The sequence below is a fragment of the Pteropus alecto genome, unplaced genomic scaffold (genome assembly GCF_000325575.1).
Source record: "Pteropus alecto unplaced genomic scaffold, ASM32557v1 scaffold359, whole genome shotgun sequence".
NCBI lineage: Eukaryota > Metazoa > Chordata > Mammalia > Chiroptera > Pteropodidae > Pteropus > Pteropus alecto.
In genome coordinates, this window is record NW_006443119.1 from 4,432,230 (window position 1) to 4,458,876 (window position 26,647).

General features: G+C 43.4%; 1 protein-coding gene across 3 annotated transcripts in view; it reads right to left on the reverse strand.

Annotated features, from left to right (window-relative positions):
- Positions 1-218: 218 nt before the first annotated feature.
- The window catches only part of CADM3 (cell adhesion molecule 3), a 27,388-nt gene continuing 959 nt past the window's right edge, over positions 219-26,647 (reverse strand). The window contains exons 2-10 of one of the 3 annotated variants that reach the window (XM_006922914.1): positions 10,234-10,335; positions 8,026-8,166; positions 7,376-7,528; positions 6,534-6,671; positions 5,979-6,149; positions 3,595-3,685; positions 2,983-3,152; positions 1,585-1,710; positions 396-666 (exon numbers count right to left, since the gene is read on the reverse strand). In XM_006922914.1, the coding sequence (XP_006922976.1) occupies positions 548-666; positions 1,585-1,710; positions 2,983-3,152; positions 3,595-3,685; positions 5,979-6,149; positions 6,534-6,671; positions 7,376-7,528; positions 8,026-8,166; positions 10,234-10,335 (1,211 nt within the window). In that variant the 3' untranslated portion in view covers positions 396-547. Of the gene's footprint in view, positions 667-1,584; positions 1,711-2,982; positions 3,153-3,594; positions 3,686-5,978; positions 6,150-6,533; positions 6,672-7,375; positions 7,529-8,025; positions 8,167-10,233; positions 10,336-26,647 lie in introns of all 3 variants that reach the window. The other 2 variants (XM_006922915.1, XM_025040508.1) reach the window with 2 other exon arrangements.

Sequence of the window (26,647 nt, forward strand, 5' to 3'; positions counted from 1 at the left end):
GAGGCACCTGTATCTCTGTCCATAGCTCTAGGTGTATGACTATCTGCAGAAGAAAGGCCACTTCCAGCTCCTGTTCACCAACTCCCTATTCCCAGAGAAGTCCAGGAAACCACTCTGTTGCAGAAGATAGAGGACTGGTAAGATCCCCCATCAAACTAGCCCAGCTCCTTTCCTGTCCTTACCCCTCTACTCTCATTCTCCTCCTAAAGCTCCAGTTGTTTTGCTTTCCTCACCCCAAGGTCCCTACCCCTCCAGCCCGGAGACGAATTTGATTTAGGATTGTTACAAAAATAATAATAACCCAAACGCAGAGAAGCCACAGAAAGGGCTGAGGGCAACCCTCCCTCCCCACCTCCCCGCCCACCTCCCTCCCCATTCCAAACCGAGTACAAAACCGCACCCAAAGCAGACATTCTGTACAGGGGGGTGGGGGGCTGGGGAGCAAGCGGGAGGGGTGGCCCTGGGGTCACTCTGTACAAGTCCAGGTTGGTGATGGCCCCAACAGTCCCCATGGGGCCCCTTGGGGGCTCAGGAGGTGGTGGGCACCCTAGATGAAATATTCCTTCTTGTCGTCCCCGCCCGACTGTCCGCCTTCTGCGTTGATGATGGCCGTGTCCGCGTCTGGAGCATCGTCAGAGCCTTTAGCCTCATGTGTCAGGTAGGTTCCTGGGAAGAGACAGGGGCTCCTCTTTTCAGGAGCAGTTTCCAAACCTTTGAATCCCTCCTTGCCCATTTTTCCATCCACTCATCCACACCTTGCTCCTATCATTTTTCTCCTGTTTAGAGCTTTCTTCCTTACCACCTGACCTAACTTGCATTTTGCTGCCAATATCCTTCACCTGACTACACTCCCATGAATTAATGAATTCTGCCTTTAATTAGAATTGCATTAATAATACAGGCAAAAAAAAATGGCATGTGTATATGTGTACATGAATGTATATGTATGTGTGTATGTATGTGTCTATACATGTGTGTGTCTATATGTGTATATGTGTGTGTAAGTGTGCATGTAAGGTGGGGCTAGGGAAACTGCTGTGTTAGTTCTATGTGTAAATGCAATTGAGAGCTGACTAGCACTTGATCAGTTGGTGTCATCCAGCTGTTGGCTAGAAGCTATGACAGAAGCTATGTGAAGAGAAGGTAGAGAGAGATGACATGCAGATAGGAGAGGAGAGGAAAAAAATACAGGTATTATGGGGACAGGGGGTGAGGAGATAAAAGTCCAAGGAAAATGAGGCTAAACAAAAAGAAGAAAGTGTAGGAAGAAATGGGAAGAAGATGCAGAGTTTCACTGTTCTCTGCTTACAGCAGAAAACCCTGGCAGCAGAGCAGCATAAGAGCAGCAGTTGACTGAGTGAAAAGGTTTGATTTTACTGGATGATCGCCAAGTGATGAGGCTTTACTGAAGGGCCATCGGTGTTCTATTATCACAGGGTTGGCTGCATTCTTCTTTCTCAAACATTCCAAGGGGCTGACTGAGTGCCTAAAGGCCCTTCCTACAGCCAGCTCCTACTTGCCTGCTCTTGATTGATCGCTCTACCTACATCCAAGTTCTCCTGATGCTTCCCTTGCACGTCTGACCTTTGTGCCGGATCAAGTAGTGGCCGAGGAAGATGAGCAGGATGAGCAGCAGAAAGACAATGAAAGCCACGATCCCACCAATGATGGCGTGGTAGGTGCTGGCGGACGAGGGCACCGGACTGGGGTCTGGAGGGAGAGGGGAATGCACACAATCCATATTAAAAATAAATCCTGGATAATTATTGCAGAGACTAGAGAAATAGAAATGCTCTAGAAAAACATAGGTTTCCATGGCTAAAATGATCTCTGTTATCCATGACAGATCCCTTTCTCTAGGGATAACTCCATTGAATTTCATTCCAGGCACGGGAGGGTCAATACCCCTTAGGATATTCCTGGAAGCTGCAGTAACTCATTCTATCACCAGGTGTCAGCGCTGTTCCAACAGGACCAGTTTTCCGGAAGCGGGCAAGGCTGATTAGCAAAAGGCTAACCACAAAGGAACAAGAACTTGCTCTCACTACCAATCATAATCAGTTGATCTGGAGAGATCTGGGAGTAGATACTGGACCTCAGTGCATTGTCCTTGCTCCTGGCATCCTGCAGTAGCTTTGTTCATTGTGCTGAGGCAGTCCCTACATGCTGAGGTCTGCCCTGGAGTTGGAATCAGACACTCTGGTCCCAAGATCTCAGGCCTCTTATCCCTGAGAAGCCTGGCTGCTATCCCCTCACTTCTTTATTGGCGTTTCACTCAAGAGAGCCTCTGATGTTCCCCTGACAATGTTTCCTCTATTCTGAGGAAAGGCTTATTCAACTTTCTGGCAGAACCCCACTGCCATTGGGATCTTCAAAAAAAATCTCCTGTTCAGTCTCCATAAAGGGATCTCTGTGCTAGCCTGTCTCTTCTCCCAAAATTAGGTTTTGTGGTCACACTTTTGGGAAGAACTTCAGAGAAGAAGCATCACCTAGTTCCTCTAGAAGATATCGCATCTGAGAAAAGATTCTATTTCTCAGCATAGTACCAACTTGTCTCCATTTTCTGCCTGGACCCAGATCTGCAGGACAGGAGACAACAGCAGCAGGTTGCATCCCATACTAGTTACAGGAGAAACAACTCTGAGAACAGCCTGTCTATACCCACACTTGAAAGTCTCTGGGACCTCTAAACACAGAATTATTATTCTTGCTGCCAGGTGAGTGCAGGGGTCAGAAGATGATGTCATTTGGGTCACCACTGCTAAACAAAGGGTGATGGGAGCCTTCTATTCTACTGATCTTATTGCACATTCCAGAGTGGATCTGGAGCCCAAGTCATCAGGATCTCAATGGGGCATGATATCCCTTTAGTCCACTCCCAAGCACCATCTGGGGGTGCTCTCATGAGACAGAAAGATGAGAGTGTAAGATGAACAGAGAGAGGAGAAGGAGGGTGCTGGAGAAGAACTGAGGTGGGCTCACCATTCACATTAAGAGTATAATAAGCCTTGTAGCTGCCCATGTTGCTGGTTGCTGTGCAGCCGTAGGTGCCACTGTCACTTTTGTTGAGGAATGGGAAGATCAGGGCACTCTCCTGGGTTATCTTCAGTGGTGGCACACTGCCCTCTTTCTCCCATAGGTACTGCTGGGGGCTGTTGAGGCAGAGAAATTCCAAGTGTTTAGAAGAGAGTAGGTCAGGGAGCTAAAGACAGAAAAAAAAAAAAAAAAAAGAAACTGGGAGCAGGGAAGTCAAGGACTGTTTGATGAAAGCTCAAGAAGTTATAGGGGCCGGAGACAATGAGCTGCTCAGAGGCAAGTAAAGGGTTACCTCTTGGGGTTCAATTTGGTGAAAAGGGATATTTCCTAACTTGCATCTTACTGTAACTTGGTTCCCTATGGGAATCTCAGGGAATTAGGGAGTGGTCCCTCCCCACTTCTGCTGCTTTATAGGAGAAACAGAGGACAAATGTTGTTAGACAGTGTCGGGGAAAACGAGAGGCTCAGGCAGTACAGAGGAGATAGAAAGACTCTAAGCGAATATCACAATCTGAGAGTATGGAGTTGTATCAGAGGCCGGGGAATGGATCTTCTTACACGGGATTGCCACGACCCTCACAGTGTAGCAACAGCTTCTGGCCCTCACGGGGATGTGGAGGGTCTGGCCTAATCTTCGCCGTTGGTGTGTCTGTGGAGAAGAAAATAAAACTCACATGCTATTTAGGAGATTGCCTTGATCTCAAAATCACCCAGTTACATATTATGGCTTCTACTCCTAAATACCTCAGAAGACCAAGAGGCCATGATCAAAGACCTTTCTCCCCCTACTTCTGTGAGCAAAGACTGCTATTGTTATTGAATATGTGAGGGACTGGTACTGCTACTTTGTAGAGGTAGGGTTCTGGAAGGTCAGTCCTTGGTGAGGACCCAAGGCTTGTCTTTATAGAGAGCTGAGAAGGGGTATCACTGATTCATCTGTGCCTAGCACACTGCCTAGCACATAAATGGGACTTAATACATATTTGTGACAGAACAAATACACTTGAACTTGATAATTTATTGAGCTCACAATCTCTTAATCCTCTCTGCTCTACAAGGGAGCTTAAACCAAAAGCAATGTTTGAACAAAAAACATTATTTTTAATGGTCAGTCCAAAAATAAAGTCAGAATTTTGAAACTGCAAGAGATAGGGGTCATATTTTGGCTGCAAAAGGCACTGACACAATATAGATGGACTCTGTGAAAGAATAATGGCATCTGCCACTGATGCCAAAGGGCTGCTGAGGAGGCTAGGTCCAGATGGCTGCATAGAACAATGCAACCAGATACTGGTTTAGAACAATAGACAAAGAGGTCCTGCTTCCCCTAAGGATAGAGTCAGCCTTAACAATCAGTTAATGAAGGTGTTTTAGTCAAATCAAATAGGACAAAGAGAATCAGGCCAGGTGAGAGAATGGGTGTTCTGGGGCCCCATAGCCATAGAAACCTCTAGCACAGTGCCTAGAGTACAACATTTGTTGACTGACTATTGATCACAATTGGGCCAAAAAGCTCCTTGGAGAGTAAATGCCAGATGGTCTGGTACCTAACATAGAAGTCTTTGGGGAACAGACTAAGGAGGGCCTTCCTTAGCCCTGGCCAGGGACCAGCCTTAGGGGAAGAAGCCCAAGGCCAAGAGCCATGCCATTAGAAATAATAATCAGAGAAACACCTTATAGCAAAATAGAACTCTCAAGTTCACAAAGTGCTTTCATAGATACTGTTTCATTTACTCTTAGGAAAAATCAGTGAAGTAAGCAGAAGCCACTAAGAGATTACATACTTTGGTGAAAGTAACACAGCTAGCAAGTAGAGGCACTGCAGCTAGAATCCAGGTCACCTGCTTCCAGATTGAGAGTCTGCTAAATGGAAAGTGATGCCACCCCAAACCTACCTCATGTTCAAGTTTCAGCAATGGGTTTAGCAATTGACTTAAATAGCACTGAAGTCAGGCCTGGATCTTCCACAAGAAAGAGATTTAAGGTTTTAGTTATTTTAGAAAAACACCCAGCCTTTAGCTAAGTTAGGACAAAAAATACCTTATTTCACAACTCTATCTTCTGCCTTTGTACTTTATTTTCTTTTCCCCTTGGTTCCTCCACTTAGAAAAGATCATTTTGAAAATTTCCAAATTTCCTCAGGTGAGGAGGAAAGTTCTCTGCATGTATTCAAGGAAGACTCCATAGAGGGGTGAGGATCCTTGGAAAAGTTAGGAGCAGTGATTGTGAGAGTGGCCATTTTGGGTCAGAATCACAAGAAAAATCATAGAACTGTGAGAGATAGGGGAGTACTGTGAGGAAAAGATCTGGGAATAATGATGCTGGAGAGATTGTGTTTCCTACTACCTATGTTTTCTTGAAAACATAGTATGTTAGAAGAAGCCTTAGTGATCCCCATTTTCACCTTCTCATTTAGCAAATAAAGAATCAAGCTCAGTGGGGTAAAGCAATTTTCTTAGCATCACACAGGAGTAAGTGGTAGAGGGCAGACTAGAACTTGAGTCTTCTGGTTCCTAATTTGCTTTAGTTACCACTACAACTTACAAACTAGCTGCATAACACTGGCTTACTCCTGGGTTTGGTAAACTTACACATTGGGTCAAATCCTCCAAGCTACATATTTTCGTAAATAAACTTTTATTGGAACATGGCCATGTTTGTTTGTTTACACATTGTCTAAGGCTACTTTCTTGCAACAACAGCAGAGGTAAGTAGCTGAGACAGAGACAATATGGCCTTCAAAACATAAAATTTTTGCTATTAGGCCCTTTACAGAAAAAGTTTGCTGACCCTTGACCTAGTCCTGTCACCTCTTGTCTCATTTTGTTTTTATCTATCCACTTATCTGTGCCTGTTGCTTCTTGTACAGTCACCTGCACTTTCCTTTTCCCCATTCCCCATCTCATACCTGATCCATCTTTACCCACAAGCCCATGACATACATAAAACTTCAATGTGTTGAGAGGTGGATCTGTCAGCTCCTTTTAGAGATTCATGGTTCACAGAGCAAACGATGTCTGCGCCATCATCTTCCCGGGTAACCTGAAACGTCACTGAGCTGCTTACAGTGAAGGTTTTACCATTGGGATCTTCCTGTATTCGGGTTGGTTCTCCTAGAGTGCAGAAACAGACACATACACACACACACATAGATACAGAATGAGCCCTAACATACAGATATTGTGTGGGCCCTACTGTGGATATACAGATGGTGAGTCTCAACTTAGACAAACTTAGAAAGTTGTGAAATGGATATGTACACACAGGGAGAATGTAGGCCCTAACACATACATACACACACACACACACACACACACACACACACGCACACACACACACACACATATACACAGAATATCTGTCGTTCCTGCTTTTTCCTTTTAAATCATGCCTTATGTGCACATACAGAGATATATAGATGTGTGTCCATCCCTTTCTCCTTTTCTCTTCCCCCCAGCACCACCTCCTCCTGTAACACCAAAGTGGGAGGAACTTACCGTGAAGCTCTTTCTCACCCTTCCGCCAGCTGAGTTGAGCTGCAGGTTTGCTCCCAGAAGACTGACAGTTTAGGGTGGTTGTCTCTTTTTCCCGTAATGATGACTTGTAGCCAGTGATTATGGGCTTCTGTGGGATTCCTACCATGCATAGGGGATGGCCAGGATATGAAGGAGAGGCTATGAGGTCACACTCAGTTCTCCCTGCTGAGATGGTCTCTCTAGGGGTCAAGATACCTGGGTCCTACTTTGGTTTATGAAGGGTAGAAGACTAGATAGCTTTCTCTTTTATCTCCTCTCTGAGGACCAGGAAGAAAGACCTGAGGGATAGGGGAAGAGGTATGGTAGGGGGGAGATATACCATACCTGGAAAATGATACGTGACCTGACACCCTACAGCAAAACTGGGTGGCCACAGAAATAGTGTGAAGTTTAGGAAAGCAAAGAAGGAAATTGAACTATAGGATGAAATATAGGATGCTTACATGAGATTGTGTAAGCAACTGGGGTACTTGACTTGGACTATATAATCATATATTGCATGCATTTCTCATGTTTCCCCCACACAATCATGGGAGACAGGTGGAACAGATATCATCTTCCTCTGTTATAGATTAGGAAATTCAGGCTCAGAGAGAGTAAGAGATTTACCCCAGAGCAAACAGTAAGTAAAGGAGAGAGGATTAGAACTCTTTGCATTTTGTTCCATTGCAAAGGAAACAGAGGCTGAACTTTTCCAAAAGGCTTGAAGACTTGCTTGGCTCTAGGCACCTTCAGGGGCCCACCTAGGGAGATTCGTTTGCATGAAAGCATGCTGTGGTGATACTGGGGTTTGGGAGCCTCACCAAGCACAGTGACGAGGGACTTGGCGGTTCTCACAGGCATAGTGAAGATGGAGCAGGTGTACTCCCCCTCGTCTGCCAGGGCCACGTTGCTGATGCTGATGCTGAGCTCATGGGGTGTGGATCTAACCAGCTGAATTCGATTATCTCGAAGGGCTAGGGGGAAATTGGGAGAATTGGAAGCAAGGCTTTTACTGGCACCTTTCATGTTTGTCTTCAATCTCGGGTCAGCTTCTTTGGGGGGGGATGGGTCCAGTGTGATTTGGGGTAGGAGGGGGAACTATTCCTTAGTCTGAGCAGTCTTTAGGTCATTCAGTCATTTTCCTGGACCCTCGAGACCCTCAGACCTACTCAGAAAAGTAGGTTGGATTTAAAGGGCTTCCTTGTGAGATACATGAGGCAACACTGACATCAGCCGTCTCTTACTGCTCCTTGCGGGTAAAGTCACCTCATAACACTATAAGACCACATATGACCTAGCTATAATATCGAAGTTTCTCTGAAACTTGTGGAGGGGCCATGGCTTGCTGCTTCCTCAAATAGTACACCTTCACGTTTCAGGCTCTGGAGCACAGGGCCACTTCCCCTCAGTGCTGCAGTCCCTTTCCCCAGCCCAGGGTTGCCACAAAGAGAGATAACTCATGGGACTCTACCTCTCTTCTCCCCAAAGTAGAGAGTCTGCTGGGCAGGGTTAGACCACTGCAGGGATGAGTCCTCATGGTCTTTCACTTGGCACTTGAGCACCACGGTGCCACCAGCCACCACTGTCTCATCAGATGTCCGGGGCTGACTGTCTGCAGGAGTAGAATAAGGTTAGTTTCCCAAGCCAGCCCTAGTCTCTCCACCAATTTCTGGGCCAAAGTCCACCAAAGTCCACCTCATATAATTTAGACCATCCAAGGTCCAGGTCTTTGTGTCTCTTAAGGCATCATGGGAGAAAAAATAAGAGGAAGGAGTAGAGGTGGTGGTGGTGGGCGGTACCTTATTATTCTCTTACTTTGAATACACAGAAAAACAGTCACTTGTTGAATGTTTGCTGAATAAATTGACAGGGCCACAAACACTTAGAGGTATAAAGGCGCTCCAAATCTACACATACCACTCTCTATATATCTTTTCTGATAGCATTTTACCATTCACCTTTGAAAACACACATACACATCTGTTATTCTATGTTTTGCCTTCCTGCCACCACCTGCATAAATGAGCAAGAACAGGAGAAGCAGTTGTAACTAATAGTCCCAAAACTAAAAGTGAGGGAAAGGCCAGGCCAGCCCTTAGATTGCACATTCATTTACAAAAGAGGTAGCTGATAAAACTTCAAAACAAATAATAAACAAAAAGGTATTTTAAAAACTGAAACATTTTGACATGAACTTTTCAATTCCTCCAACAATTACTTCCCTCCATTCATCAGCTGCCTTAACATATTCCTTTCAATATTAATATTAACCTACCTCCCAACACACAAACCCAAATCACCATCCTAGTGCTATTTTAAAGAGCAAAGGATTAAAATTTTCCTTTCAATGTGATGGAAATATGTCTTCTAATCCCTCTCTCCTTAGTCAAGTTAAATAGAAAAAGGACTAATAATGTATATAAATGAGCCATTTGAATCTCAAATTGCCTTCTAGTTGAGCATAACTGTGAGCCCCTCGGACTGTGCGACACTTGCTTCCTCCATCCAAAATTGCTCTGTTTTCCCCACAGCATCCATTCTGATTCCCAACATTGACTTCCTCATCTTCATGACTGCCTTTCTGTGACCCAATAGCACTGATTTTCACAGACCTAAAATAAACAATGCCTTCCAGCTCTGATTCTGAAATAGCCACAATATTTCTTCTATGGAGCTGAATTACTTAACCAGCATTATTCTTCTCTGAAAAGAAAACCAAGAAATATACTTCCTACATTCCCTAATTTAGTAATTTAGACAGTCCCCATACTTCCTATGGCACCAACCTTACCCCTGCCCTGTTGACTTCTTCTTTCCTTTCTTGGTCACCCCAGCTCCATCTCCAAGAAACATATAATGAGCACTCCTGTCAGAGAAGGTGCCCTGAGGAGTGTAGGTGGCACGTGCTGGAGTTGATACCAAGTACCAGTGCTTCACGGTGGCTGTCTCCAAATTGAAACACAAAGCCTGGCTGCTAGTTTCAGTGTTTAGAATCATATAAAATTAGCACTGAATTCTGAGATCTTAGGGATCATAGAATCCAATTCCCTCATTTTACAGATGTAGACAATGAGGCAATGGAAGTGAAGTGATTGCCTAAGATCATTCTATTCATCAGTGATTCTAGTTAGGACTAGAACTTTGTTCTTCTGACTCTCAATGCAGTGCTGTTTTCATTGGAATGTCCCTCAAATAATCATCTAACTTGAGAATTGAAATTATGATTTTGAGATTAGTGAGCCAGAGACTGAGCTAGCTGAATAAATCTGGGAATGATATAATCTTTAAACATCTCAATGAAAGGTTTGGGAACCCTTTCATTTACTGCTAGCTATACACCAATTTTTGACTAGTAATCCCATTGTCCCTGGTTCCTTATGAAGATTTCTACCTTGATTATGTTGTCTAGAACCTCTTTATTCTGAGTAATACACTCCTCCTAGAATCATTTTATTTTTAGAAAAAGGTGTAGGGGATACAGAGGTCTCTGTATTGGAGGGAAGAAGGATTGGGTGCTAGAGAAGTTGGTGGTGTAGAACTAGGACTACTATGTCAGATGGAAAGTTGTGTGGTAATGAGGGGAGTGAGAACACAGGGTGAAGGCCACATGAGTGGGAGATGATGTGAAGATGGTGCAGGGCACTGAGGGACACTGAGATGAGGAGGCCTGGATTCTCACCTTGACTGGCCAGCATGTCAGGGCTGCTCCAGACTGTGGAGCTGATGGCCTCGTCGAGTGGAGCCAGAGTTCCCAGCTCCAAATCCTGCTCCTGCCAGTAGCCTGGGGAGAGAATCTCCATCAAGGATGAGCCCTACATATATGCTGCTGCAGTTTTGGATCTATACTTTCATTGTTGGGGGTAGCAGAGAGGTAGGCCCCTATGAAAAGCAGGTTCACCAGGACACCCAAGAGAAGGCGGGTTTCTCACAAAGGGGAAAGATTAACTAGATTCCTGAAAAAGGAAGTGAACTCTTCCTCTGAATGGGTGAATAAAAGGAGGACGCTAAGTTTTATCAGTCAATCATATAATGTTAGAGCCAAAAAAAGATCTCAGAGGTTATGTGGTCCAGTACTCCCACTTCACAGGTGAAGACAATGAAGCCAATAGAGGTTGATCGTGACTTTGTTAAGGTCACTACAGAGAAAATGAAAGAGAACCAAAGACTTCATTGCTTAACCATTGCTGATTCTTCATTGCTGATTCTTTCTGCTACTAAGATAATGACAGGTTTAATAATTAGAAAATACTTTCACATTCATCCTTTTAATAAACTTGTAAAATCAGTACTCTGGTATTATTACTACTCTGCAGTGTGGAAACATAATGCAGTGACTTGCCAAGGTCATACAAATAGAAGAACAAAGACTGGCAATTAAATGCTTGATCCAAATCCAAAGCTGTATTTGTTTCAGGTAAGAGTTGCTACTGAAGACAGACACCACAGTGAGGGCCAAAGCTGTCCCCCATGCTTTCCCAGACTGTTTATCTTCTGTTGAGTGCTTAAATTCTCAAATCTTCCTCCTCCACCTTCAGCTCAACTGCTCACTTTATATCACTGACTCTGCTCCTCTGCCACAACAACCCCTCTCTTCCTAGTAGGTAGCCCCTGAACCCTTCTGTGAAGTACTGTGTAGTGTCAAGGGCCTATCTTATTTCTCCAATTCAACTTGAAGAGGCGGAAGGACAAAGAAACCGTCCAAGGGACTTCTTTCAGGGTCTCCCGCCATAAGCCCAAAGTAGCCAATCACGTGCGCAAAATTTAGTGAAGTCATCAGCTGCTGAGCAGAATCCCGGTGCTGCTACCTGTCCCGCCCGGAATCCCCGCCGAACTTCATTCAATTGTTCCAGCGCACTCACTGCAAAGCCCGCGGGGGAGGGCAGGTAGGAGAGGAAAGGACAAGAAGGGGCGCTGGGACCAAGGGGGTAGTTGGGGAGGTGCGGGGGCGGGAGATGGGGTGGTGGGGGGTGCGAGAGTAGAAAGGGAAGTGACATAGCGGCTTAGAGTCCGTGGAGAAGAAAGGGGACAAGGGAGAGACTTGGTGAATCAGAAGTGAAAGAGGGAAGAGAGGTAAAGGGAGAGAGGGAAGAGAAGGGGGAGTTAGTGTCCTTTCATCTGGATAGGGCTCCAAGAAATAGCTTCAGGGATTCAGAGGCCTCCATGGAGGCGCCCCGTTCCCCGCCTCCTCCCCCCGCCCCGGCCACCGTTCCTTCCAGACATGCTCCGGGAGATTTCAGAAATTACTCTCAATCAGGAGAAGAGCCCTAATTCCCAAATGAAAGGGGGAGTAAAGCAGAGAAAACAGAAAATCTGTAACAGGTAGACAAAAGTAGGCAGAAGGGGGACAAAGGTTGGTGAAGAGAGGCAACGAAAGTGAGGACAAGAGAAGGAAAGGTGACTCAGGAGAGGACAAGGGCTCTTCCATCCAGCAAAGACCCTCCTTGGGTGCCAGGCTCTCACCCTACTGCCTTTTGTGGACATCAAGAATGGAGGAAACTGGAAGTTGGTGAGTGTTTCATATTATTTTCCAGGTTATGTGTTTGTGGGTGCGCTGCTTCAGCACACAGTAGGAAGTCAAATGGCTGTGCTAAATTGGGATGGTGGAGGGATAGGGAGAAGCCAGAGACAGTCGGCCAGCAGTATTGGTACCCAGTGCACAAAGCACTAAGTAGGGCTTTGCTCAAATGAACAGAAGACTTATAGCCACCTCATATTTTAGTATGGGACTTTGAGTTTACAAAGTGGATTTTCAACCATTAATTCATTGAATGTCAAAACGACCTTGAGAGATAGGCAGCCCCATATAATCGTTTTTTAGAGATGAGGTTTAGAGAGGTTCAGGAACTTAACTAAAGGCACACAAATAGTACACCTCTCAAGGATCCTTTCTCTCTGGTGATGCTTTCAAAGCTTTTCAACAGTTCCTTTTCTTATAGCATTTCAGCTCATTGCACTGCAAATTTACTTGTTTAGTTATCAGTCTCCTCATCTAAACCTTGAGTTGCTTAAGAGCAGAAGTCTTATTCACCTCTGTATATTTAGCACTTAAACCCAGGCTCTCAGTACATTTAATTGGTTTGGTACTTCATTCAGTCACAATTGGCACTGTACTGTGTCTATTCCTATCAGGCAGAGCATGTATTCCATACAACAGCATGTATTTAGTCTTCACTCTCCTCTCCTTCTTTCATCTGTGCTTTTTTCCTGCATTCTAAGTTCTGTTCTTGTTTACATTCCTTTCATCCTTTCCCCCTCCTGCATTTTGTTGGCTTTTTTTTTTTTTTCTGCATAGGATAAGTGAAATGATGTAGGTCATTCAAACCAAACTAAATTGTTCAGGTGATAGGACTGATAACTAAACAAATAATCTCTAATAAATGGCATATTTGGAATATGCTTGATATATTGTCTCAGTAGGCTTACAGGGAACTCAGTCTGATTTGTAGTGTTTTAAGAAAATGCTTAAGAAGTAGCTGGGTTTTATCCCCTCTCTGGGGGTGACATTTCTCCCTCTAATTCTGAGAAGTACTTAAGTTTTCTTGCTGTTTTTATAAAATTATACAACTGTAATAATAAATTCTGAATGGCCATTCCGTTGGAAGTGGATGAATGATTATAATTCTATCAACAAAAACATGGATAAGTAGAAGAATTTATTACCTGGGCTGTGAAAGTATAGTGCTTTCTTTGGATTTAGATCATGCCAATCAATAATGACATCAGCAAAATTCCTTCAATGGATTCAGACTGGAAAGGAAAACTTAAGAGTGCTCTGAAATGGTAGCATGGACTTTGAAGTGAAAATAGTGAAAATTCACTCAGGCAGAGTACTTGGAAGGAAATGCAGACGTTGAAACTTCAGGACCATTAGTGAGGGGAGGCCCCTCAAATAGAAAAATAGATGAAGAGAGCGCTGGTCATATTGGTTGTATTGTTTCCTTGCTCAGAAACCTTCACCGACTTTCCATTGTCTGCAGTTCATATCCAGATTTGTTAGCCTGACCTTCAAGATCCTGTGAAGTCTGATACCAGTATACCTTTCATCTTTGCTTTTACATCACTCATCCCATATTTCAGACATATGACACTATTTGGAATTCTCGCTATAACTCCTTTGCTGTTTTGCATACATTCTCTTTCCTCCAATAAATTTGTTAATAATGCCTTAACCTATCTTCACAAGTCTAAGCCTTATCCATTCTTAAAGCCTACTTTTTGTGGCACCTCCTTCAAGAAGTCTTCCCTGTCTCAGGTGAAAATAAAGAGTTGGAGCACTTTCTTTGCTTTCCTTAAATTATGCATCACCCTCTACTTTGTACTGCAAGTTTGGCTTCCCTCTAAAATTATACAGGTCATGCAGATAGAGTTGATATCTGATTCATTTTTCTATCCAGTACTGGCCCTAATACAGCAATTATACATTGAAGGTGCTTAATAAATGTTTATTTTAAAAAAATGAAACAAAGATGCTGAGCACCTTCCACTCTGAGAACTAGGCTCAACATTTGCTAATGAAGAGGAAATAGCAAACAAAACAGGGTAAGAACAAATACATAGGCCAAGAAAGAGGGTCATCTATCCAGACGCTGAAGCTCTAGAAGTCTGCAAGATGGTGAGAATCGATGTTTATTGATCACCTTCTGTGTTGTCAAGATCCAAGTTAGGTACTCTATATTCATTATTCCAGAACAACCCTTTTAATAGGTATTATTATGCACATGTTAAGGATGAGTTAACTGAGACTCAGAGACTAACTGAGATTCAGAGAAGTTAAGTAACTCATCCATATGATGGATTCAGTAAGTGTTGGGATAGGACAGGCTTTAAACTTAGGCCTCTCTGACCATGAAGCCCAGCTCTTTTGCACATCTTCACTACACTGCCTCCCTTTGCAGAGCATGCATTTTGTATATGTGGCGATGGGGCAGAGATTACAGGGGAAAGATTCCTTTCTTCATTGCTGGCCAGGGTGGCTCCCTGAAACAGTATTCACAGCACTCACTTGCACTCTGACTAAAAACAAAACAAAATAGTGTACCAAGTTGGAAATCGGTGCCTGTGGTGGTGGAGGTGTGACTTGTACCCACTGAATTGGATTTCTTAATATATCTCCATCTGTACTTTTGGGGGCTATATTGTATACCTTTAGGAGCCTTACAATGTGAAATTCTTAGTTAACCAGGCTACAGAAGTGTCCAATGTGAACTAATGGAATCCCTTCATGTTTTCATAGCACTCTAGCACTGAGGCTAAAAACTAACATCTTCCTGTTTGCCCTCAGTTGCCTTGGGGGTTCTTAATTCTTGGTTTATTTACTCATGAGTTCCAGCATCTTTAGGACTCCCAGCATTTTAAAAGACAACGTAGCCCTTTCACCCACTAATTTCCTTTTGATTGATTGTTCATATTGAGTAGCAGAGGTGAGAATTGGAGACTTACTAATGTGCCTCTTTAAAGCACACATTGGCACCTGCAATTCAGTTTTTCACTCATGGCCCAGAACCTTACACATAGTAAGTGCTCAATAAATATTTATCTAATAAATAAATGAGTGACTCAAATGATAAAAAATGTATTATGTCCCCAATCTAGGTGATGCTAGTAGGGAAGTCTATGTGCCAGTATAACCCCTGAGTGCTTGGTTTTTATGTCTTTCTCGTCTTGTCTATTTTGGGAATCTAAGGTGCATTGGCCTGAGGGCCATGAACAAGGTCACAGGTACACATTTAGGATGGTGGGACATGTGGATAGAACTCTCCCACATAGCTGCTTCTGTCCTTGCTGGTGCTTGGGTCCAGAGCCCCACTTCACAAACTCTAGAGAAAAATCAGCTCCCTGAGTAGGAGTTGATGGTGATGATGATGATGATGATGATGATGATGATGATTCAACATTTCTCTAATTCTAGAGTTAAAAATACTCTTCATCCCACCCTACTTGTTATTCCTCACGACTACCGTGACAGGTGGGTGGAGAAGTGTTATCTCCAAGGGAAAAACACATCGGGGCTGTGGCCCAGAATACTGAAGGGACACACTTTTAGAATGGTTTACCCATGGCTGGGTCCCCTGGCCAGGTGATCTCGCTCTAATTCTTCCCTGACCTCAGACACATAGTGAATTCTTGTATGTATTTGGATCACACACCAGAGAGAATGGCCATGGCAAAATCAGAATTAGAACTCAGCCCCTGGAGCTTTTCCTTATGCCCAGAGCCATATTTTTCTTTAACAGCGAATGTCTGATTTTGTGTTTGGAAGTAAGTGGACCAATCCCATCTGAGTCCTAATTTAGGCATTAACGCCAAGATTTTGGAAGTCATTTACTTAGACTTGAGAGACCTTATAGCACAAAACCCTGATCAAAAAAGGATTCTACTTAATTTTCTACAGTTGTTCTTGGGCTGCCAGGAATTATGCTACTTCCTCTGAGGTTATGGTGTATTTCTTAGTCTAAGCTTTTTAGGGCCTGAGTGCCGAAATATTCCTAACTTCTTGGCCTTCATTCCTTTCTAACTTTGTCTGTCCTCCCCTAAGTTCCAAGTTCCCTGATACTGCCATTATTACAGTGCAGTCAAACAAAAGCTGGGGCCACAGAAGTGGGAGTTACCCTGTCATCTGGGATTATCTGCCTTTTCAGGGGTTCTTTGTGCATTTCTTTTCTTTCCGTTGCTCCTCAGGAACAAGGCTCTGTCCCCTCACAGGCAGCAGGATTTCCTAAAGGATCTTCCTAAGCTCAGATACACTGCAGCTCACATTCACTTCAGAACTTCAGAGCTCAGTCACGCTTCAGCTGCCTGCCTGCCTCCTTGAGCTAGGCCTTCTCTTCAGCTTGCTGCCCGCTCTACCCTCTTTCTGGCTGGACTACTGAGATCTTGCTCTTCCTTTATTCCTCTCTCCATTGTTATTTCTGTTGCTGTCTGGTTTTTCCTTTTGAAGTCTTATTTATCTACTTTCCTTCTGGCTCCCAGCAGCCTCTTGGGCCTAAAGTCACTACTCTCAGCTTTGCTTCATTCTCTCAGGAGGCTTACAGGATATCAGTGAAAATAAGTGGTAACTAGGGGTAGGGAACAGAAGCTTCACTCTAAGAAGTTCCCAACATGCTGATTAGCCTTGTAGGTTGGTAAAGTGTGGTCAAGAGATCCAAGATTTATAGAACCTACACTGTTAGATGATCCAAGAGATTTAGGTTTGGAAAGGACCAACGTGGGCTCAAACAGGTTTATTGTTGCATGTTGGTGGACACCTTTTGGTTCCATCCTAAGCAGGTTGTTGAAAATGAAAAGCTTTGTTTTCTGGGCTTGGAATGGTATGTGGCTAAGCTTTTCCAGGTTGAATGAGGTGGAGGGAAACTTTGGGGTAGATGGCTAACTTCCCTGTCGTGGTGTGAGGGTGGGATTAAAACAAAAAGTTTATCTGATGTTAACCCTCTTTTCACTGAAAAACCCAGTTATCTCAAATGTTTCCCTATATTCAAATTTAAAAATAGAATAAAACTTTAATATGTCATGAATAAATATATTTTGTATATGTTTAAAAACACTGCAATTAATTTGCCCTTTCGGTCATTTTCTACTGACCTCTAATAGCCAGAGGTGTTTATTTTTAAGATCTTTTTGATTGTACCAGAAAGGATGGAACTGATGTCCTTTCTGAACTCCTTTTACCAAAGTTCAATAATTCCTCTTCTCTTTCTGTTACATCACATTCTTCCCCAAATATTTTCCCTCTATGATTCTTAGGAGCATAGACTTTTAGAGTTGACAAGAATCTAAAGTAGCATCTAGTGCAACCCTCTCATTTTAAAGATGAAGAACTAAGATGTTTAGGAACTTAAGCAAGGTCACATAGGCAGCTTGTGGGAACTGTGGTTATAACCTGGTCTCCTGTATTCATTGCCATTTGATAGCAGTTAAGTGTACTAGCTAATTCAAGTTGCTATTTAGTCTGATTTCACTTCCAGTGACATACACCCTCCCTGCTCCTTGTCTGCCTGTGTATTGCAGTGAGAAACACCAGAACCCTAGATCTCAAGGAAAACAACTCTACTAAATGCTGGGCAAGTTAGAGAAGTTGGAGTGAGATGAAGAGGTAGTCCTTTCAGATGCAAAGAATGGCATCTTCGAAAACTTCAGGACCTTACAGGCAGATTCTAATTCTCATAGAAAAGGAGACTAGGGGACAGAAGCCACTTCATACCCTTAGGAGTTAAAAATGATTATGAGAACAAGGCTGTGTGTGCCCACACGGGGGCATCTGCATGTTGCAGAGCTGGAGGAATGCTAACCTGATTGTGAAGTGGGAGACATAGAGTAGAAGAGATAAAGCAGAAGAGTATGTCCTATTCTTGAGCTAGAGAGAGAAAAATTCTGGAGGCAGAAGTGGGCTTGCAGTAGGCTGAGGGGGGGGCCTGAGAGACTTAGTTAAGATTCCGAGGAGCAGAGACAGGGAAGTGGGCGGCAGAGAAGGAGGTGGGGACAGCTGTTGCTTTGATTTGCTATTGAGTCACCGTTCTTGGTGCATTAGCACTGAGAGGGAGCCCTGAGCTGGCCCCCAACAAAAACAAGTCCTTCTGTAGCCAATACTGCATTGTAGCAAGAACCAAAATTGAGAGACAAAAATGAAGGGGAACCTATCCCCAAAGAGCCCCTTCCTAGCCTTAGCTCCCTGCTTCTAAGACTGAGCTGTGTGCTCTAGACAAGCATCTAGTATTTTTTACTAAGACTGGTAGGAGAAAGAGGATGGTTCAGTAAGAGCTTTTGGGAGAACAGGTTCTATGCAGGGGTCTGACTAATCAGTTGTTTCTTAGGTAAGCCCCTAAAGCCTGCCATGAAATCGCTCTTTCAAATGACATTTTAGGAGTGTCTATTTGTCCCCATCTCCTCATTCCCTCCTCACCATGCTCACACACTCAGAAATCAGGACAGCTGTGACCTTGGATCTGCATTCTAATGCAATAGAGAGTCAGAAGGACAGACTTTATCTGAACTCTTAGATGCCCCTTGAACCAAGTGTAGGCTAAATTAATCTTGCTGCTTTCACATATGTGTAGTAGATCTAGGCAAGAATTCCTCGCCCCCCCCCCCCATCTTAGAAAGTACTTGGAAAGGAAACATAACAGAGTCAGTGTGGAGTAAATGCAAGCAGAATTCAGTTTAGCTCATTGGAAAATATGTTTAGCTATTGGAAATTAGGGGCTTAGAATGGAAAAGAAAGCCCAGAGATCAGGGAGAAATAAAGGATAGATTCCCTGACGCTGAGAAATTTCAGTCCAGGTTCCAAAACCTTACTCCTGCCCTCCAGAACCTCAGTTCTTATTTGAATGCATGGATGAATTCCCTCTCTCAACAGGCCCTATCTTCTTCCCTTTTGCTTTTTATGTCACACTTTAGATATTTCAGGCTGCTGGCTTGGTGTGGTGGGACAACAATGCTCTGAAAAAGTTGATTTGTTAGAACTCAGGTAAGAAAGCATTTATCTCTGCTGGTTCTGATTTTACTGACTTGTGTTTACTGTTTCCTTTCACTGGGTGATCAGAATCAGGTGTGGATGACAAGTTCAGGGCAGTGGTCAGGAGAACTACATGAAGAATGATGTGCTCTGCTTTCCACACCCATACTACTCCAGGTTCTCTTCTTCCTCCAATCTTATCTGAGACTCAGTCTCTTCGCTTCACTTTTCTCATTTAAAAATGTATTTTTTCAGAGAGAGAAAAAGTGTTCAAATAGCCTTACTTTGTGCCTTCCTGGGAATTTAACTCTTCTATGAAACAAACACATTTTTCCAAGTCTACAGACCTCACAGTCCCCAGAGTGGCAAATAATACTGTTCGGATCCAGAGATCTCCTCTTCTTTCCTCCTCTTAAACCTTCACTGAGTATCTCTTCTTTGTTGCGGGGATAAACTCATTTTTGTGCCCCAAGTACGTATATATTCTGACCTGGTTACCTTCTTTCTCTCCTTCAATATGTGTCCCTCAACACATGGCACACTACAATATCCACTATTCATATGTCTGTTTTAATTTTTTTCTGACATAAACACACAGCTTTTCTTATGACCCAGATACACAGCCCTTTTTACAAGCCCATTATTAATCAGAACTTCTTACTTCCAGAAAACCATATGGCTTAAACACAGAGATTCTCCCCAAAGCAAAATCCAGGCTCTCTTTTCTGCTCAAACTCCCCAGGCAACGGCCAGAATCCTTTCCTCCCCAGGGCTAAGGCTCAGTCCATCTGTTACTGACATTGGACTCCGGGGCTTGGAAACCAGAAGAGAATTGGCATTAAGCAGCAGTTGAGGATAAATGAAAATATGTGAGGCCCAGGGGCTTAGTGATGGTGGTTTTCATATTAATATGAGATTATAGGATAGAGATTAGGGGAGGAAAGATATACTATGTGTTTGGAAAGACTTTATCCTTAAAAATTAGAGTAAGAACTAGTAGGAATGAGTGAGTACAATTGTCCTACTGTCAGTTTTTACATTTTCTGAGGGATGAATGATTAGGAGCAGAAGGTAAAACTGGGCTCTCATTTTATAATAATATAAGAACATAGCCCAGAGGCGACCTAGGCTATGCTAAACCTTAAGTTACTTGCCATTGATGTATTTATTAAAGTCTTGCTGGGTTACCAAGAAGTATCAGGTATTTAAGTCAGAGACTCAATAAACCAGTTCACCTTTGTAGCTTTTCACCCTGTCTGAGGCTTAGGCTAGAATTCTAGAATCAGATTGGAAGCTAAGAACCAGAGCACAGAAGATAAACATATAAAGCAAGTATCTGCATATTCCCAATGAAATCTGTTATTTGAAGTACTAGTTCTCCATTTTACCTCACCAATATCTGGGACTATATGAAGGAAGTGGAGAGCTAAGTAATAGTTAGAGATGACTGGTCAAGATATCAGCTTTTATTTCTTTTTCTTTTTTTCCCCTAGGGCGAGTTGATGTATCTGACCTTCCTCACCCTGAACTGGAAGTAAATGAGCCAAAGGTGCTTATAATTAGCAGTCAATACACAATTAGTGTAGGTCTAGCAGGGGTAAGGAAAAATAGATGCTTAGAGAAGACATTTTAGTTCTTTATATTATTTAGCTTTCTTATGATTCTCCTGGAGACGTCCAGGGAAAGATGAAGAGATATAAGAAGGTTAAATAATCCCAGAGTTAAGAGCTTACATAGAAGAATGACACACATATTAAAAAAAAAATTAGAATCTCTGCACTAGAATCCTTTCTGAAACATGTCTGCTCTTCATAGGAAGAAGGGGCTCAGGGGGATGAGTAGATGAGAGATACTTCAGCTGTTACTATAACCCTAATTCTGTCTTCTGGAAGGATCACTCATGGTGATAAATCACTTCCATTACCTGTCCTTGAAGAATAAAGTTTCTCCTTGTTTCAAATGAGGGAATGGAAGAGGGGTCCTAGAAATTCATTCTGGAAGCTTGCTTCCCCAACTAGACTCTGCTATAGGTCATTCATAAGTGTTTAACTACTATATGAACTATTATGCAGAAATTGACTTTTAGGGAAATCAGCACTTGGGGGAAGAGAAGCTTGTGTAGTTCTTATGTGATGGGAGGAAAAGGTTGTCTAGTCTCAGATTTGTCACACTTGATGTCATAAGCTTATTAGCAGATACTCCAAAAGAACAGCAGAGTCTAGTTTAAGGATGCATCTACTGAGATTTGGCCAAAGACTTGGACTCTAGGATGGGGTGGTTATATTTAAGGCCATTTAATTCTGTACAAGATGGTTATAAAGATGGGGGACATGAGTCAGGGTTTTGATATTTGTTTTCTATGCCTCATAGATTGAATCCCTCCAGTATCTGTTCTGACAACCCATCACTATGTGTTTTCTTTGTGTTTACCTCTAAGATTGAGGGAAAAATGGAAATAAGCTCCATAACAGGACAGCTGGAATTGGTCATCAGGCTCAAAATGGTTTTAAGAGGTGCATGCTTATAAACTGAATAGGACTCATTTTGTATTCCACCATTATCGTGTATGTGTGGTTATTGTATATGAGCAATACTGTCTCAACCTAAAATATGACTATTTGTAGTTCTGTTTTTAATATGAGTCCATATATGGCAAACCATCCAGTTCTTTTGAGGCCATTTGAGGTCACTCTAGGCCCTAGTCTCCTGAGCATTTCAAACAAACAATTCTTTTCCATCTCATAATTGATTTTCCTTTCTGTCCCCTTCCAACAGTTGATTAGATGGTTGTGAGGACTGTCCCAGTGGAGCATGTCAAGGGTCATAACTAAGATCATGTGTGTGTTTGTGGAGGGGGAAGGAGATTGCCACCTTGTTCTGGGGACCGCACTGTGGAGAGTAGAGATTATGAAATGTGGAGGGAGAGCAGGACCATGGAGAGCAACAGGAAGTGCCTGGAGAGTCCTCATCAGGGGCTAGCACCATGGAGAGCTCAAAGCACAGGTAGTTTGTTCCACAAAGACCAGGAGAAGCAAGTGAGATCATGGGTTTAAGGCAGCCAGCTCTCCAACAATAAAACTGAAAGAACAAACATGGGGGCTCCTGTTAGAATCATGTTATACACCCATCACTTGCTCTAAAAGGCCTCCTGAAGTACTCTGTTTGAACCTGTCATATATACATCCAAGAGCATATAAAAAATGAGGACCACCACTAGACTGAATTTGCCAAAATGGGCCTCAGTAATTATGATAATTACCTAAGTATAGATGGTGGTAGAGAGGGTTTTAATTTGTTACAACCAATTATGAATAAAATTACAATTATCATCGAATGAGGTAAGCAGTACCACAGAGCCTGTGCCCCCTCAGAGACACTAGGGTATGAGCAAGCCAAAATGTATTACCATCAGATAGAGTATGAGATATGTTAGCATCAGAGCGCTCTAAGGCACCAAAAATTGCTGTAAATAGTTCAGTCTTGATCATACATGGAAAGAAGAAATGGATCATGTCTCTTAAGAAAGGTATTGTCCTTAAGACTTCAAGGCTTGTGGTAATTGGGACCGTTGGTCATTTTCTCCAGGCTTAGAGAAATTTTGGTAAAGGGGCAAATAATTCTTGTTGCTTCAGTGAAGAATATGTAGCTTTACTGAGCCTGTATTTTGTAAAAATCTCAACAGCTTCATGTGTTCAAGACTCTTGAGGGCTTGGCTTCTCAGCGCTCTTAGTGATGGATCTCCTTGTTATAACAAGAGATTGAATTGGGTTTTTACTTGGGTTATAAGACCCCTGAGCATTAGCTGGTTTTCACTCTGTAAGGAACGATCATTACTGCTGATTTCAGAGTTTATGGATGGACAGACCTCTAGAACATGACCTCATCCAGTATTAGGGGCCTATAGGAAATGGTTAAAGAGAAATATTAAATTTTAATATGAAAAATGAAAGAAGATATTATTACTAAAAACTTTTTAATACCCTAGATTTTTCACTTAGTAGTCAGTAAGGAACTGGCCCTTTACACAGCCTGCTTTCATGGAGAATATGGAGCCTAGATTACTTTCCTTAGATGAAATTCCATTACTGAGAAGTAGATGACCAAAAAGGGATAGTTGGACCAGTATACAGTTCTGTACTAGGAAACAACAAAGAATGTGACTTGTTGCAAATCCAGGGGTTTTATTTCTCTTGTGATAACTATGAAGATTTTTTCCCCTAGCATCTGACTTAAGGAAAAGCAATTCTTAATCTCATTCTACATATTATTTGGACTGCAAGGTGGTAGTAACTGTGAGGCATACCAAAATAAAATCTAAAGAATTGCAGAACGATGGCACAACTACCTAGTCTGCTATTTCAGAGTGACCAGAACACCAAAAAGATGTCATCTGTAGAATTTTATGGCTGCAGAAGTATGAGTCATTCTCCAAGTGAATAGTGAATGTCTCCAACAAGGCATTCTTGAAATTAGATTTGGACCTCTTTTCTTCCTCAGTTGGAAGGGTAATGAGATAGAGATAGAGACAGAGATAGCCCCTAAGGGTAGTGAGCTGACTCACTTTACTGTCAGTCTAGGGCACAGGATTTCAAAGTGTATGTAGCAGGACCCTAAGTTGTGCCTTACAGATTATGGGGAGTGTGGTGAAGCCAAGAAGAAGAGTGAAAGGGCTATAGGTGTTACTTCTCTGTTTCAACAAGAGTAATTCTCCTTTATCTGTTTAATTTATTTGAGAAAGAAATTTCACATTAAAAAAAAATGAGGAAACCACTGCTCTAGAGGAAACTACTAAAACCAGCAGTGCTGCCTAGCTCTAGAGAAAGCTTAGGACAGAACCTTTGGCATAATTGCTGGTTTGGCAGTTGACATTCCAGAGCTTGGGCCCCACATCAGGCAGACTGGTTCTGTATGGAATTAACTAACCTCTGCTATACCAGTGTCTCTACTGTGGTCTCAACTTCTTTGTGCCAGAAAATGCACATGTCTGAAAGGAAAGCATATCCTTTCCAAGGATTACAGCTGCAACTAGAAAGAGAACAGGAACAGAAACAGAACAGTAACGGCTGCAACTAGGAACAGAAAGTAGATGGAGTAGGTCTGCCAAGCAGATCTGTGGGCAGCTCTAGAGTGAATGCCTGATGGACTTCTCCAGCACACTGGCCCTGATCCGTACACTGGGCACCTGGCCAGGGGGCTGCAGAATGGATAGCAGTGAACAGAAGGTCATTGGGAAGGGAGAAGATATTCATGTGTGGGGCAGTGCAGTACAAGGTTAAATTGCTATAGCCTGGTCTAAAATAAAGTGAAGCTGTCTATCCATCTATCTCTAGACTAAATCAATTCAGAATTCTGGAAATAACTTGAGAAGGAAGAATCCAAGGAAAGTTGGTCACAATGTTGAACACAAGCTGCTCACCAGAGAGATAACCACAGGACACATTATGTATTCCCCAAACTCGGAATTGCTAACTTTTGCCAATACTAGTGGAGAAATGTGAGAGGAATGAACAGGTGGCAAACTCTGAAATGTCTAAAACATACCTGAGCTTCAAGCCACAGCATGAATAGCCAGGTTCAGATATCGCTGCTTGCCTGTCTCCAGCTTTTCAATCCTTGTTCAGTCTTATGAAGCTTAAGAAAATGTATGCTGTACTCCAGGGAGCTATATACCTCAGCAGCATATAAAATGTGTTTTTCTTATTCTGAATGAAAATAGCCACTCTACCACACACTTTTGACCACTCAAGCATCAGTGTATTAGGGTGTCTTGTCCTTAAACTTTCACACCTCCTCTCTTCCTGTTTTGGTCAAACATTACCTATGTAATGGTCAAACTATGAACTGCCTTGCTCCCTGCTCTGGGGCCCCAGACCAGCTCAGAGGTTGGCATTTCTTCTGCAAGATCCTGGTCAGAATGGCTTCATCAATGAACATTAAATCTATGCACCTACCTCCCACCATCAGAGCTGGCCTTCTTAGATCCAGAAACTAAGGTAGAATTAATTCAGGTAGATCATATGTGGTTGTATATTACACATTAGTGCATCTTGAGACATTGCACACCAGACAAATCCACTATCTTTCTACAAGGAAAATGCTCTACAAGGAAAACTGCTTGATTTGACTCTTTCTAGTTAACGTATCTCTCTCCCCATTCCTGACTTCCCAACCTCTCCTCTAGAAATTCTCCATTTGAAACTTAATGCCTTCTACTCTTTCTCTCAAGCAGCTGCTCTAAGACACATTTTAAAATATGAGGATAGAGCATTTCTCTTACTCTCCACCTTAAGCCTGAGTGGGAGCTGAGCCTCCAAGTTGAGGACCAAGAAAGGATAATGCATTTGGTGAAGAATTAGCTGGTATATAGATAGATATACTCTGTTCTCCAGTGTTAACATTCTAGAGTTGAAGAGCTCATAGATTTGGGGGATGGCTTCTTTCTGTTTAGGTACTGGCCTGGCACTAACAGTTCCCATTGTTGAGCAAGTGCAGTTTGGGTCACACTTGTCTGTCTTTAATGCAGCTAGCAGGATGGGAGGGCCAGGGGCTACACTTGAAAATCAAGGCCTAGTAGAGGGTCATTATTGAGGTACAAACACCCAGTTCCTCTCCTTGCCTTGCACTTAGCCTGCCCTCCCTCTGAACTTCCCACCCCTCCTCAGTGAGTTGGATCATCAGTGCAGACCCCTGGGGAAGAGGGACTCTACATAGGGGAGAGGAGGGCCACTTGTCTCTGTGGTGACTCAGACAGGAACTCCCTTAGAGGTGTGTTGATGGATACATGGTGGAAGGAGTCAGCCAGCCATCCGTAGGGAGGGGATCCCCAGTGTCCCTATACCAGTGGAAGCTTCTTTATCATGATGGAGACAGAGCTGGGGGAGGAGGTCAGGCGAGATGGAGTGATCGTTCACCTAGCACCCTGGCTCTTCGCCTGTTTTCTTCAGATGAAATTCTCTACATCATCCTCCCCAGTTTCAACCCCTCCCCTCTCCACCCCTGCCCCGCCCTGTGCCCATCCCTGCTGGCCACTGGGTCCATCACCCAGGAGCCTCCTCCCTTTTCTCCTCCCCTGCGGTTCTTTCTGGTTCTGTTTTTCATTGGCATCTGGCCGGGCATAGCCACCACCCTCCCCCTCACTCTCCCCACTTCCCTTTGCTCAGCAGAGGTTCCCTTCCCTCTACCCCCTCCCCCATCCCAGCCCAGCTCTGACTGGGATGGAGGAGACTGGAAGATGCATTCCTTTAGTCCCTTCACACCCTGCCCTCCCTCTTCTGGGACGCGAGGTTCTGAGCTCTGGTTCCCTTCCTGGTCTCCTTTTAACTGCCAGCCCATTAACCATCAGCAGCCTTTAAGAAAGCTGAGGTGCCCACACAGCGCTGACCTACATAGTGGGGTCCAGAACAGGAGGGGCTCTTTCCAAGTCTCCTCACTGCCCGCCTCCTTTCTCCTCTCATCTCTCTACCATTAAAAACCAAAGAAGGTTTGAGTTCCACACTGGGGCAAAGGGACTAGGAATGCTACCCCACCCCAAATGTGGAGAAATCAATGTTTAGCCCAGGAAAGCTTTTGGTTTTCCGTGCATCATCTTTCCCAAATATCTTGAGCCTTTCTTTTCCCTAATCCCCCCCTCTCCCCACCCCTTCCC